This window comes from Protopterus annectens, chromosome 9.part0 (genome assembly GCF_019279795.1).
Source record: "Protopterus annectens isolate FY-2018-M chromosome 9.part0, PAN1.0, whole genome shotgun sequence".
NCBI lineage: Eukaryota > Metazoa > Chordata > Ceratodontiformes > Protopteridae > Protopterus > Protopterus annectens.
The window spans coordinates 657,621,360-657,637,636 of NC_056743.1; the positions used below are offsets into that span (position 1 = coordinate 657,621,360).

General features: G+C 37.3%; 1 protein-coding gene across 1 annotated transcript; it reads left to right on the forward strand.

Moving 5' to 3' along the window:
• The first annotated feature begins 2,349 nt into the window (after nt 1-2,349).
• LOC122811417 (TNF receptor-associated factor 3-like) lies at nt 2,350-14,702 on the forward strand. The gene is given in 7 exon segments (XM_044083247.1): nt 2,350-2,571; nt 6,154-6,208; nt 7,371-7,475; nt 8,288-8,461; nt 10,995-11,066; nt 12,226-12,877; nt 12,880-14,702. Coding segments are annotated over 7 exon segments (1,473 nt in total). The 5' UTR covers nt 2,350-2,422; the 3' UTR covers nt 13,146-14,702.
• The last annotated feature ends 1,575 nt before the right edge of the window (nt 14,703-16,277 follow it).

The following is a 16,277-nucleotide window of genomic DNA, read 5'->3' on the forward strand; positions in this document are numbered from 1 at the left end:
TGATGTACTGCAGACGCCGCAGTACATCAGAACTGCAGCGGATGCCAGACATCTGCGGAAGGGCAGTAAACAGGCATTATACTATGCCATTATTTAAGAAAAGTAATAGTTTCTTTTCTTAAATAATGTCGTGGTATAATAGCAATAACCGCCTGGGTGTGGGTAATGCTAATTACCCACGGTTGGCTTTGTTTGGTCCTCGGCCGCCGGGACCAAACCACGCCAACCGTGGTAATTTAGCATTACCCACCCAGGCGTTATTGCTATATTATACCATGATCCCCAAACGCACGCTGATTGGCCAGCGTGCCGTTGTCATCGAGTTATACTAATGGAAAAGGTCCGGTCGCCCGGACTTTTCCATTAGTATAACTTCGTTTTAAAACACTGTCTCGCTATGTTAAATGGGTTTAACATAGCGAGACAGCTTTAAAATAAGCAACGGAGATCTCCGTTGCTTATTTTAAAGCTGTCTCGCTATGTTAAACCCATTTAACATAGCAAGACAGTGTTTTAAAAAGAGAGAAAGCAAGATCTCCGTTGCTTTTATAGTTTAAATGAGTTTAAGATAGCGAAACAGTTTTAAAATAAGCAACGGAGATGTCCATTGCTTATTTTAAAACTGTCTCGCTATGTTAAACTCATTTAACATAGCGAGACACTAAAAAGCAACGGAGATCTTGCTTTCTCGTTACTTTTTTCAACTCTGATGTACCGCGCAGACGCCAGTACATCAGAACTGCCGCGATGCCAGACATCTGCGGAAGGGCAGTAAACAGGCATTATACTATGCCATTATTTAAGAAAAGTAATAGTTTCTTTTCTTAAATAATGTCATGGTATAATAAGTAACGCCTGGGTGTGGGTAATGCTAAATTACCACGGTTGGCTTTTTGGTCCGGGCTCGCCCCGACCAAACCACGCCAACCATGGGTAATTTAGCATTACCACCCAGGCGGGTTATTGCTATATTATACCATGATCCCAAAGCGCACGCTGATTGGCCAGCGTGCCGTTGTAATCGAGTTATACTAATGGAAAAAGGTCCGTCGCCCGGACTTTTTCCATTAGTATAACTTCGATTTTTACTGACTATGTTAAATGGGTTTAACATAGCGAGACAGTTTTAAAATAAGCAACGGAGCCATTGCTTATTTTAAAGTCTCGCCATGTTAAACCCATTTAACATAAAGCGAGACGGAGAAAGCAAGATCTCCGTTGCTTTTTTTGTTCGGATATGTTAAATGAGTTTAACATAGCGAGACAGTTTTAAAATAAGCAACGGAGATGTCCGTTGCTTATTTTAACTGTCTCGCTATGTTAAACTCATTTAACATAGCTAACACATTTAAAAAGCAACGGAGATCTTGCTTTCTCCGCTTTTTGCTCAACTCTGATGTACTGCGCAGGCGCGGTACATCAGAACCGCGGATGCCAGACATCTGCGGAAGGGCAGTAAACAGGCATTATACTATGCCATTATTTAAGAAAAGTAATAGTTTCTTTTCTTAAATAATGTCATAATAGCAATAACCCACTTCTGGGTGTGGGTAATGCTAAATTTACCCACGGTTGGCTTTGTTTGGTCCTCGGCTCGCCTCGGGACCAAACCACGCCAACCATGGGTAAATTTAGCATTACCCACACCAAGGCGTGGGTTATTGCTATATTAATTCATATTCTCTTATTCTGTCGAGGTGTCAAGTTAAAAGTACTAGTATTTTACAAGTGTGCTTGATTATTTCTAGATTCCTTCCCCTACCCCTGATTCATTTGAAATGTGGCCCAGATTCTTTTGATAGTTATGTGAACTGCTGATTATGAGAGGGTGCCACAAACTTGGTAACTCAGACAGCAATGTCGAATTAGGTGAAACGGGGCTAAGGAATGTGCTACTTCAGTGACAATTACAACTACTTCGATGATCTCCGAATTAAAATATTTGCCACGTTTAACTGTTTTGTTATAAACCAATTCGGACGTGTTTCGCGAAGAGGCGACTTATTTCGTCTATCTCTGTGAACATTTACTAAGGGTATGATTTACAAATGTTCAGTGTCCAGACGACGCGGGGAAAGGTGATGTGTTTATTTACATTTGTGGTTTATCTTTAGGGTTTTTGTAGAAATGTGGTTTTAAGAACATCGTAAAGATCCTGAAAAATGCTGATTAAATGCAATTTTGTAACACATACACACGTAAAGACAGTAGGTGTATCCCTGCTGTATTTTGAAACTAGACAAATCCAGCAGTTGCCAGGAAACTGTAGTTACGTAAGTCTTCAAGACAGAATATACTTATCACGTGATCTAGAAACGCATTATAAATACAAGATGAAGTTCATACTGTAATCAGTTCAGATTGTCTGTATTTCCTTTATTTATTGATTTCGTATTTATTTGAACGTCTGTCAAGGACAGTGATGGTTGCTGTGGTTAGTGGAATTCTTCCAGCTGTTGAGGCACATGGATTTGGTTTGCTGTGTTCTGCTTGCCGGTATCTTTTGGTTCAGCCTAGACAGACTGAATGTGGCCATCGGTACTGCAAAACTTGCCTGGAGAAACTTTTCAAGTAAGTAGAAAAAGAGAGAGAGAAAAGGGAGAATAATATGGGACGAGCAGCTGATGGTTGTTTGAATTAAGGGAGTCTGTATCATAATATAAGGGATTTCATCTGTACTGAGGCGTGTGTCGGACTTTTGGTTAGACCATCGTACATCTCAACCTCCAAAAGTGCGGACAGGGGAGAGGCCCAAAAATAGGGACAGCATTTAAATATTGCTCTTATAAACTTAGAAAGCTGCTAGGATAACATGATTTGTGTTAGCATGCATTTTCTGAAGGATATGAAGTATGAAACTCAAATAAATGTCATTAAATGGTCAGTGTTTAGTGACTCCAGCCCTCCGTGATTTGCCAGAAAACCACAGATTTTGAGGAACAGACCAAATATTTGAGGTAAAAATCTGGGTATTTTGCGAAAATGTGTACAGTTCAGAGGTACGGAGACCATGTATCCTCTAAGCAGGTAACCTTAGTCCTATTACGACTGTTTCGATAACAAAAAGACTTAACATCGTAAAAGAACAGACGACCCTCCCCCCATCCAACAAAGCCAAATAGTAGCACTAGTTATGGTTGAAGACTGATACAGTCATTCACCACCACTGAACTGCAGGAATTGTGCAACCATCCAGATTTTTATCTTTATAGGGGATTGGCATGACTCTGGGCCAAGTTAAACTTTGGATGTGCGCTTTACTATTTCAGGCAAAACATTTCACAAGGCTGTGTTTTACGTTTTTTTTTTAAGTATTGATAAGTATTACAGCAACACTTTCCTGCAGCTGTATGAGATTTGAGGTGACACTGACATTCATACCACGCATATGGGGAATGCTTCTCGTACATTTGCTTCTCCTAACTTGAAATTTACAGGAACATATTGTTTTCCTCGTTTCTGTAATACATTCATAAAGATTTTTTATGCATGGTAAATAACACTGAATCATATTAACTTCTCAAAATACCTTTTTTGTAAGTGTAAAGTAACCCATTTTATTAGATTCTTAGTAGAAGTTGTTAGTAAATGTACCACATTTTGAACATTTGTTTCCTATTGGAGGCAGTGTTCTACATTTTGGAGAGGGATAGCTGACAGTTTTGCAAACATCAGAGAAGATGTTGGGATGCAAAAATGTACAATCAATGAACAGCCTAGTAATCAGGAATAAGTGGCTATAAAGACATCATTGTTGCATTGAATTTTCTCTAGCTGTGTAGTTTGTCTGATTTAGAATCTCCATCCCATTCCGAATCATTATATTGAGCACATTGAGTATAACAAGTGTTTTATTTTGATGTATTAAAATCATAACAGAGCAAGTAATGCTTATGTAGCAGTCTCCTTACTTAGTAACATCAGATAGGTAGTGGGATGGTATGGCATGAAGAACCAACGATATTGTAGTTGAGGGCCCCACCAGTTCGTTTCGCGCAGAAGTGGGCGTGTCGCAAATTGAGTGACAACCCGGTCTTCATATTACTTGGGGTTTTCAACAACTGGCGATAAATTCTATATATTTTTTTTAACATTTTAGGTCGATTAAACTTGCCACTATACACAATATGTGCATATCAAAGTTCAGTCATGCTGCAACACCCTGTAATACTTAAGACTAGCCCCACAACTGAGTAAAAGAAAGAAGCAGTTACACTTCCATACGATTGCATGCTGTACTGACAGCACATAACCATTCAGTGTCAGTATGAGATTTTGGTGATTTAGTTTAAATAAGAAGCTATTACGTTGTATCAAATCCATAATTTAGCAGTTGGCAGTCCTCTAAGAAACTGAAATAGCCCGGTCAACAAATGTAAAATAAATAAAATAAATAAAATAAAATAAAAATACCCCAAGGTCGAGAAAGTGTTTTTTGTTTAAATGTCATTCACACATACTTCAGTTTACTGTTATATTTACAGTCCTATTACAACGTCAAGTGCACATTTTCTTCGGTTGTACATTCGGAGGGAATGCATATTCATGAATGACATATCACGAGAGTGGGTTTTCTGCATGGCTTGCTACTGCGCATCTGGTGAGGCCCTCAACTGCAATATTGCAGAAGAACCTCATGAACATGTACTGCTAGAGTTTATTCATTAAACTTGTTTGCAGTTATGCTGAGTAATGCTTTCAGGTTATTGATCTGTAGGGCAAATTTGTTTATTCTGGGTGATACAGAGCCTTTGGTCTTCCCTAACTGTATTGGTAATGGTGGGTGGGATGGTCAGCTGAATCCTGCTCATCCACATCCTGATTACATCTGTCACCCAGTTATACAAATCACTTCAAAATGGGTTGTTTGAAAAGTGGAGATAACCACCCTTCCACAAAGCTATGTTAGAAGACTGAGTACAGTCATTAACCAATGAACTGCAAGAAGTGTACATCCATTGATATTAGACAGGAAGGTTCCTTCAAGTGGGAACTGCCGTGAACCCCCTGATTGTTTTCCATGCCAGTGGTCTTCTGGTTAAGCCATTTGTACTAAGAAACAATTGTTTCCTTAATTCTCCCCCACATTGTGTGATCCTGATTTGAGCCTTCTGACTCTTTACCACTTTTATCGGTTCCCAGTTTTAGTACTTCCTGTAACTTCAGAAATTGTTAGACTTGTTGGGTTCTTCTGGTTGTGCTAATCATGATGGGACCATCTTGTTCTGCTCCTTCATAAATGAGGGCATTCCAACTGCTTCAGTCTTCTAGTGATTCCTGTAGCTGTATACTTGCTAAAATCCCCCACGTCTGTTGGCTTGCCCATGGGCCAGATGTTTATAATGATATCCCACTAAGGGTCTTCTAACTCCATACTGCTTGCTGTAGGATCCCTTCCTTTGTCATTTATGCTACCTGTCAACTTTGTTAATGCCGAAAGAATTCCAACCACCATTTAATTCTGATTAGATGGAAGAAGGGGCAAAATTGCTGCAGAAAATTCATGTAGGTTTTGTCTAATGTGTAAAAAAATTAACAACCACAGGAATCTGTAGTTCCAACCTCACCACCAGGAGTGTTTAGGAAAATAGGAAAAAATTAAAAAAAAAACAAAGAAATTAGTGGTCTTAAAACGTCATTGAGCTCAGTCTACCTGATCTTATATTGGGTAGCATGGGGTATTGAATGCATATAGCTTTGTATTTCTGATTAAAAAAATGCCTGTTTGATGGTTAGCAATTAATAATAAACACTTGGATGACAGCCTGAAATGAAATAATTACAACTCAATCAGCATTTTGCTCTTTACTTTAACCCTCACACATAGATCATTTTATAAGTTTATACACATATATCACAATTTTTAAAGTTTAGTTTTTTCCATTATTCATTTGTGTTATTGTATTTGCTTTCTTACTTGCCATAACATTTGATCAATATCTGATTTGAAAAGACATAAGAAGTCACGTATCACAAAGACCATATGCTGTTGCAATAGAAATTAATAAAGCTTGTACATACAGTTTCTTTTTATATTCTACGTAATACATTTGAATGCAATATATGTTCCGTAAAAGTGTAGCTTAGATAAGAACATACTGTATTTTTTAATTATCAGTTATTAGATTTTCTTTTTCTTTTTTGATTTTACAGTGACTCTGACCCAGCTATGTGTTACGTATGTCAAGAAGTTATTTCCAGTTCACAGGTTAGTATAACATAACTTTTATTGCTTATACTATAACAGGTTTAAGAACAATGCTGTTAGCTTTTATTACAGTGAAAAACAGAAGGTAGCATTCATACAGAGATTTTAATTCTTCAAGTAATCAGAGTCTTCTCACAAATTTGAATTGTTTTAGTTATAGTTGCTGTCTTTAAATAAATAAGTTATTGTCACTTATTGTATTTTACAAGTTTTTACTGGCAACAAGATGAAGTGGGCGAGTTGCGATACCAGGTCCAACCTATTAGTTAGCCAGCAGTCATTGTTTGAAGCGGGAAGAAGCTGTTCCACTTGTCTAATCTAGGAGAGTGGTGGTTTGGGTCTCATGTGGCTGGTTGCTTCAACAGCATAAGGGTGAAAAGGTGCCACCTCTGGTAGAGAAGACCCGGGGGGGGGGGGGTAGTAAAAATAATGGCTGATGTATGGTGCTGTAATAAATATAAATTGTGTCAAGTACCATTTCCTACACAAGGACCACTTTTTTTCAGTAAGGTGTTATAGGGATACATTTTTTTAGTTATTCATTGGAGGTCTTCAGAGTAAAATAATTGTGTACTGAAATCTTGTACTAAATACTTACTGTGTAGCTAAGAAATGGATATATTTCTTGTTTATTTGTTTAATGTAGGAAAATATGAGCATTGTCTTCCTTCTAGGCAGACGGTTTTCTACTTTTAGTGACTGTTGCTTACATTTTTTAGTATATAGAATGGCAACAGATCAAAATAGAAATTATCAGAAACGATGACTGAAATATAAGAAATCATCTAAGGAAAATACCGAGGCTGCCTCTAGTATTAATCCTTTTCAAATGCTATCAGATTTTTGATCAGAAATATGTGAGGAACCTCCACTGTCCTCCTGGATCTCAAATGTTGCAGATCATATGTCTCTAATGTTTGACATACTGTTTGGATCCCACAAGCAATAAATGACTCTTCCCCCTGTATACTTGAAGTTGTCTTTTTTTCTGTCACCTGCCTGCCAGCATCGAAGACAGTATGAAATTCATGTAGTTTAGATCCATGGGTATCAGTTTGCAATATGAAAAAAGTCAAAAGGTAGTCAGAAATTAAATAAGTCAGAAATGTTTAGAAAAGAAAAACTATATAGTTTATTTCCTTTGTCATAATTTCTTTTGTAGGTATATCCAGACAAAGCAGCAGAAAATGATGTGTTTAGGACAGAGATCCACTGTCCTGCAGCAGCCCATGGATGTCAGTGGAAAGGCATTTTAGGACATTACTTGGTAAGTTAACGGGTATAGAATGTATACGTCAGATTTTGGGGGCACAACAAGGTAAAATGGCTGCAGAATTTTGCTGGGAATGCATATAAATCTGTGTATGGAATTATCAGTTTTCACAAGAGTAACCATCATGCCACAGTAAATCATAAAACGTAAACGTTTTCATAGTCCAGACAAACACCTCATTTTGTAGCCTTTGCTGCCTGACATGGTCTGAGTATGATTCTGTTTTCACAGAAAAAGCAAAGATGGCATCAGTTATGGACACAGAGGGTTTAAAGTGTATCTGTCAACACAAATGCTCAGATAGGTCTTTGTAAATGAATGATCCATTCCCAAGCTCAGACTTGCCATCTGCAATTCACATCAGTCCCTTCAGTTAAGCTGCTGCAGGGCAACCTCAACAGACAACTAATTTTGATTGTTTTGCCTTCACCTACATTTTGGCTGACTTGCAGTTTGGTCTGATTGCTTTTATTAAGGCAACATTACTATGTTGTAATCCTATTTTGCTGTGTAACTGGTGAGAAATTTTAAGTCTGTCAATATAAATGAATTTGTTCATTGAACTTGGATCATGGCCAGGAAGGGTCTGTTTGACCAGCCTATGTACCTGGTTAAAAAACATAAATAAATAGTTACCAGGTGAACAACACAGCCATTAGCGTATTACATCACACTTTTCAATGTTTGTGTCATTGTTTTACAACAAAGCTTTCACAACTACTTACTACAGCTGAATTTAGTGAGTTGGTATTCTTTTCCTGTACATTACTGCTGTTTGTATTAAGGTTATCTTATGTTATGTCTAGCACTCCCACAAGATGCAGTGTGAATATCTGGAGCAGTCATGTCCAAATGCAAACTTGGGATGTAAATTTGTTGGTCCCAGAAAAGACATAGCTTCCCATACTGAAGGCAGCTGCGAATGGAGAAAAGTAACCTGTCCAAACTGTAAAATCTCTCTGACGTGGTCTGACTTACAGGTACTTCATTTTAGAATGTTTTCTCTAACATATGAAAGAAATTGTTTCTAATGACGTAGTGAAATCTTCAGATGTAAATACACAATTGAAATGAAATGTAAACCATACATAAATAGATTTAGTTGATTTCTGTAGAGAGATGTTTTCATGGCATTTTTGAAGTAAACAAAATGAAGTATATACACAGTAAAAGTACGTATAATGTATGACATTTGTTATATCTGGATTCAGGTGGGTAAAATGTTTGCACTAGTGGTATCTGAGTGTTAGGTTTGTTTGAATTTGCATTGTACAATTCTAGACGGCATCCCTGCTATCTGTTTTGTGTATTGTGGGTATTGGTGAAAGGTTAGATTTTGCTTGCTAGATGGATTCCGTTAACATTTAGTTAAGAATAGGAAATGTGTATGTGGTGGTGGCAGGTGTGTGTGTGTTAGTTAGAATGCTGAGATCTTGGTGGAAAAGCCTGTTATGCTGTAGTTTCAAGATAATTCAAATACATCTACAGAGTGACTTATTTACAGTAAAAAAAAAAAAAATTACCATGAGTGCCTGACACTTATATTTGGAATACCGTGAGTGCCTGACATTTATCTGTGAGATGTGCAGGCATACATACACATGTATCTGACATACAGACATCTAAAATGTAAACGGAAGGTATGAAATTCACCTTATCAGAAGCTGTCATGTTTTCTTTGTGGTGCAAACCTAATTTATTTGTCCAGTGCAGAAAGTGCATGTAGAATCTCTTGGTAGCAAATATACTGGACAGATGTGCATATCTAAAATTTAGATTTGGTGGACATTGTATAATTGAGTATTGCATTCAATTCCTCATAAATGACAATTGCAGTGCTGCATTTGCAGGTTAATTAAATGTACTGTTACTCTGCAGTGTGTACCAGAAATTCTTGTACTGCTTCACCTAGCAGGTGCACTGGATTTCCTACAAGTACATGCTGCAAAATTATTACTAAGTATTATGCCTTTATTTCACTGCTGTGCACTACATCGCCCTTATGCATATGCAGAAATTCTTAGCTTCTCCTGCAATGTTTAGCAGTCTGCACAGCAATACCTTAGAGTGCACATTTTAGTTCCTGAAAGTATGTACAGCCATACAGATAAGAATACACCCAATTGTCTGGCAGGGTCAACAGCCATAAACATAAGCATATGCACCTGGTGAGGTCATCAGCCATGAACATAATCATATGCACAATTATCTGGCTAGGTAAGTAGCCATGAATATAATCTTACCCTCCATTACCTGGCACTGTTAGCAGCTGTACCTATAACGGTATGCACGGTTGTCTAGCAGGAATTATAATGTGTACTTTTGGGTGGATCTGCCAGGGTGCATTGTGCTTCTTGCAGTGCCTTGTGATGTGTACTGTTTATTTTTCCTGGTAATGTATTCTGTATTATCTTGCAGCGTGTATTGCACGTATAATGCAGTGGTGGAATAGTGTAAATTGCTCCTAATGGAGTACCACACTGTGTATAAGATATATTAAAGAGCCTGTAACCATATAAAGCCGGCATTATTGCAGTGCTTTGCCCTGTAGTGCTTACATCATTGCTTGATAGGATAGGGCAGTATCCTGTTCTTTGTGCTCTTGTGGCTGTAAGTAATTAAAGCAGAGCCCAGCAGTACATAACCGTAATCAGAGTAGGACTGTAAGGAATTGTATGTCAGAAGTGCCAGTCTTGTAATCCAGCTATCTTCTCAGAGGGTAGTACAGCGGGCTTTAGAACTTGATTGAACACTTTCTTATGTATCAAGAACTCAGAGCTGTTTTTGTTTCCACTCGGCAAAAGTCTGAATATTTTGAATGCTGCCCAGTGATGGGGCTGCTAGCAGGAAGATTTAATTTATTTAAGTTTGTTAACCAGGGGAGAGCACTGATGCAAGCAGACCATTTTCAGGGCACTGATACAAGAGGATCACTTTGAGGCCAGCCGAGGGAGTTAATGTTAAACTGAATTTAAATCAGGGCAGTAGTATACAGAACTAGAAGCAAGAGCTGCTTAAGAAATGATGTAAAGATGTACCAACAAAACCAGTTGGACTTAGTCGAATTGGTAATGCCCAATTGCCCATCATGGTACAGTGAACTAAGATTGACAGCATAACAAAAATGCATGCTGACCTAAGAACTATAGTATGGACTATATATACTGAGGATAAAAAGCAAACAAAGCAAAAAAGTGGGAGATAATTTAAAGTGCTTTATCTTTTCCTTGGGTAATTGGGTTGTGTTGGCAAAGGTGGAGAGGCAAATAAGAGATACTTATTGCTCTGCTTCTACACATTTGGCTTTGAGGGTTAGGCAGTTGTGCTTTCCAGGATAAAATAGTTCTTAAATGCTAAATACGTGTGTGCTAAAGTGTGTAAGGATAAAATGTTAAGAGTTGTATGTTTTAGATGGGTGAGAAATTAATTTTGAGTGCATACAGGGTTTGTAAAGTCCTACATGAAGTATACATGACCTCTAACAGGCATGTCTTTTTCTTTTTGAATACTCAGGGTCACCTTAATAACTGTGCAAAACAAAGCAGCATTCCACTCCATGGCAGACAAAGTAGCACAGAAATAGAGGTAAGTTTACAAATTATTGTTTTCAGAATTTTTTGACTTTTCATTGTGCCCGCCTGTAAAAAGTCCAGTGAGTCTATGACCACATTATAGCTTCTTTAAAATTCAATCTTCTATTGTTATCACAGTCTTAATGCCTTGCTTTTTCACACCTTAACTTGGTACAAAAAGGGAAAACGGATGTGCTACTTTGGGGGGGATAGTCTTTGGTTTAATTTATATTAATAATACATTGTCTGAGTGAGAATTTGAAACAATTTTTACAGTCTGTCTTTCTTTATATATTTGTGCTGTTGCTTAAAATTAGTGTATGAGAATTTGTTTAAAATAGATGTGCTTGTTGTAGTTTCTGGTATATATATAAATCCTTGCTTTGCCTGAAATCTGAAGGTCATCAAAACATTTCCTTTAAAATATCCAGCATTGTGAACTTTTGAGTGCCAGATTAGTAGTGACCAAAAAGGCCACTCCTCTGCCATACTAGTAATGAAGAATAATTGTCCAGTTACTGGTAGTGAAGGATACCTGTCCAGTTACTGGCAGTATGGAATACATGTCCAGTTATTGATAATGAGGAATGCCTGTCCAATTACTTGTAATGAGAGATACCTGCCTAGTTACTGGTATTGTGGGATACCTTCCCAGTTACTAGTAATGAGGGATACCTGTCCAGTTACTGGCAATGCCGGATACATATCCATTGATAATGAGGGGTACCTTCCAGTTACTTATAATGAGGGATAATAGTCCATTTGCTGGCAGTGTGGGATACCTGTCCACTTGCTGGCAGTGTGGGATACCTGTCCACTTGCTGGCAGTGTGGGATACCTGTCCACTTGCTGGCAGTGTGGGATACCTGTCCACTTGCTGGCAGTGTGGGATACCTGTTCAGTTGCTGGCAGTGTGGGATATATGTCCAGGTGGGCACAATATACAGATTGTTTTAACCACAAGAAAAACCAGTGAAAGACAGCTCTACTTTCCACCCAGATAAATTTATTGATAAAACCTTATAGTCTCGTCTCTAGCGCCTCGGCTGTTGCCTTTACAGAGTAAAAAAACTTAATATACAATATACAGATTGTTTATGTTTGAAAATGTATGACATTGAAATGACTAGTGATGCTAATGATGACTGTGGTAACGACTTTCTTTGTTACAGCTGTACCAAGAAAGCCAGCACTGCCAACTTCCAGAAGCCCAACAAGCAACTATGATAGGTGACCTTATGTCTCTGACACTAAACCTTCAGGCAAAGGTAGCACATGAAGAGGAAGTCAATCAGAAATTCAAACAGTTGGTAATGGATAAGCTTATAACACTGACAGGACTGGTAAGCAGAAATTCAAAACAGGGAATGAGTGACGAAATGGACAGCAAAAACTGGCATGAAATCAACAGAACTGCAAGTCATGAAACCGCTGTTCTTTCACAGAAAATGGAATATCTGGAAAAGGCAGTGTGTGTACTAAACAAAGAATTGGACAGATACGCTGGTACTATTGAAAGTTTGCAGCAAAAATGTTTTGAGTATGAACAAATTATTAAAGATCTACAGAATACAAACCAGACAAATGGGATTCAGTCAAAGTCGGCAAACTTCCCTCTGATTGGCAATAGTGGTATCCTTGTGTGGAAGCTGGAAAACTTTAATGCTTGTATGAGGAGTGCAAAATCTGGGAAGAAGACCTCTTTCTATTCATCCCCTTTCTCAACCAATCCATTTGGTTACAAGCTCTGCTGCAGGATATACCCTAATGGAGATGGCAGTGGGAAGGACACGCACATCTCCCTTTTTCTGGCAGTGATGAAAGGGAGTTTGATGATGTTCTCCCTTGGCCCTTCAAACAGAAGGTCACCTTTATGCTTCTGGACCAGGTCAATGGCAACCACGTGAAAGAAACTTTTATACCTGATGCTTTTAGCTCTTCTTTTCACAAGCCAAAGAGCCAGATGAATGTTGCAAGTGGAAGCCCACAGTTTTTCAAGCACAGTCGTCTCTTCTCTCCCAATAGTCCTTACATCAAAAATGATACTGTCTTCATCAAAATCATTGTTGACAGGACTGGACTAGATTTGTAGAAGGAAACTAATATTACAGTGCCAGATTTATTTCTATTTATTGCATTGTGGTAATTCCTAACATAAACATGTTAGGTTACAGAAGTATGCTGCTGGGCAGCTGTTTTGTAGCACTTTAAAACAATTTGGTCATTGTAGTGATGGCGCTTAACTGCCAACTGTGAAAAAATGCTCTTCAGAAGGAGATGAAATATACAAAAAGGCTGCTATTGACTGTATCAAAGTAAGCTAAACGATGTATTTTCCAATAAGTGTAATTACAGCATAAAAGTAAATCTAGCTCATTATGAATATTGTGCAATACTGATAAATAGTTGAAAAGCTTTTTTGTTGCATCTTCAAACAACACAAAATTGCAGGTTGCTTGACTGAACATTTTTAAAGCCATGGCCAGTAGTATTCTAAAAATGAGAGCTAATTATGAATTAGTGCTTTGTTAAATAATTATGGTTATTGTTCATGTTGATGTAAACCCAAATATAGGGACCTTTTAGTATGTTTTATATTCTAAAAATAAAAAAAATTCATGCAGATGTGAAAAATCTAAACTGAAAATTTCATTATTTGTGAACATCATGCAGTTAAATTTACAGGTGTTAATTTGATACATGCTTGTACTGCAGTCTGAGATTTTCTAAGATTTGTATATTTTTTGAAAGTAAACTAAACTTCAATTTCTGCCTCTTTCATTCTAGCTTTCACTATTTTATGCTCATTTTACTTGTGTTTGTGAAACATGGTGTAGCACGAGTCTCAAGAGGATGACTGTTGAGTTTGCATTTAATTTTCTGTGCTTAGGTTTAAAATATATTTTTATAAACAACTGAACATTCATCATTAATTCTTGGCAAACTTGTTGATGTTTTGTAAATAGCATAGTGCAATAACTGTTAAGACAGTGTTAAGATCAGTAATGTACTGGCAGAAAATGTGCTGAACTGATTCAGCAAATTTATCTTGAGGCACTTAATGGCAAAGCCCTCCATGATAGAAGAGAATGTTCTGGCTAGTGCGGAGACATCAGTTTGAGCTCATGCTTAAGAACTGAATAACATTTTATCAGCTAGGATTCATGTTCATGTAAAGCTGTTCAAAATTTGGTAAATGACCTGTGCAAAATCTTTTTTTTGAAAAAGCACCCTGTGTGGCTTAAAGCAGGTCACACTAATAGGACAGTCTCGTTTTCATATCAAAACACTAATGCATAATGAACTTAATATCTGTAAATATATCTGGAGTGTTGTGTTTTTATACTTATTTATTAGGAATCCTGTACAAGTACCGAATCTTACATTATGGCAGTATGTAGCAATCATTCAAATGTTCTACTGGTGTCTTAATAGTTCTTTCCTGGATCTTGGTAAAGTCCTTTGCACTTTAAAATTTACTCCTAGATGGTAGGAGTAGAGCTGAAGAGTAAATAAAAATGTTGTACTGGTTAGACCAGAAGCAGAAAGTAGTGTTACTTAACACAGAAATGTACAGCTATAAACAGTATTAAATTGTATGTGAAAACTACATTTTTATGCAATAAATTATATTTTGGTATTTAAACAACACATTGTAATCAAGTTTGTTTATTCATTTTTTTACTGTATTTCTTCATGTAATTGCATGAGACAGTTTGTTTCCCCTATGTCCAGGCATACTCAAATGATCATACACAGTGGTGTATTAAAGAGCCTTTTGCATTGTTCAGAATCCTTGAGTTAGTAAAACATATATGCATAGTTATTTTTTTAAGATAGCTCTTGTATTGAAAGGGTGATCCTGTATAACTACCAAAGAATTTTATTCTAGGAAGTTATATCTTTAAATGTGTACTAATCCCCCACATACTGACTATACCTTAAAATAGTATGAAGTGATATTGTTAGAAGAAAAAACAGGAAAATGTACATTACATCCATAATCAGTGGCAGGATGTATATACTAATGACCATGTTTGGTCTTGAGACTGTTGTAGCCCACACACCCTCCCAAACATGTATTACTGCATTTGTAGGTAATGCAAAACACATGTTTAATAGTAATTTGAAGCATGGCATTGTTCTGAAACATTTCACTTGGTGCCATTTTTCTTATAGGTTTATAGACATACTTTGTGACCCACTGCAACTTCACTGATCACTCTCAACCACTAATCTCAATGAACAAAAACCCAAAATCAGGAATAGGTATTAAATATTGCATATCTTCAAAAGTTGCTAGTATAACAGCTTGTATTAGCAAGCATTTTCTGGAAGACTTAAGTCCAAAGCCCACATATGTCATTATTTGGTGACTGCAAGCCACAATTTACCAGCAAACCATTGATTTATGAGGATCAGATCGAAAATATGAGGCAAAATTAAGAACAATTGAGAGATATACCCCTTGTACCAGCACACACATGCAAACCCAGATGAGACCATTTCAGCCACTTGCTTCTTGTCCTTGGAGCCGTGCACTACAACCCATTGCAGCCCCCTCTGCCTTCTCAACCTAACTCAAGAATCAGAGACAAATACTCAGATGTATTTTAAATATTGCTCTCACTTTCTTAAAACATTGTTAGAATAACAAGCTTTGTATTAACAAACATTTTCTGAAAGATATGAAGTCTGAAACTTGTGTCTATCATTATTTAATAAATGTAATCCACAACAACTTGACCAAAAGCCACACATGTTATGAGGAACAGACCAAAATGCCTGTTAACTTCTTTGTTCAACAATTCTGGACAAAGTGAAAGATAATAGAGGAACAACTGTCCCAGAAAGGAACAATTTTTAAATATTGCACTACAGTTAAAGTTAATAGAACAACAGGTGTGGTATTAAAATACATTTCTGAACAATAAGAACTATGAAACTCTAATGACTGACATAACTGAATGGTTGGAATCCTCAGTGATTTACCAGAAAATTAAAACTCCTATGAAAGAGTCAAAGGACATAGTGAAAATATGAGCAAAAATTAGATACAGCAGCTAAAAAGCAGAGCTATGCCTGTGCCTGTGTGCATGAGTATATATACACACACACACACACACACACACACACACACACACACACACACACACACACACACAGGCTCCAAATGCACCACTTACTTAACAGATGCACAATAAACATGGGGAGACAATTCCTT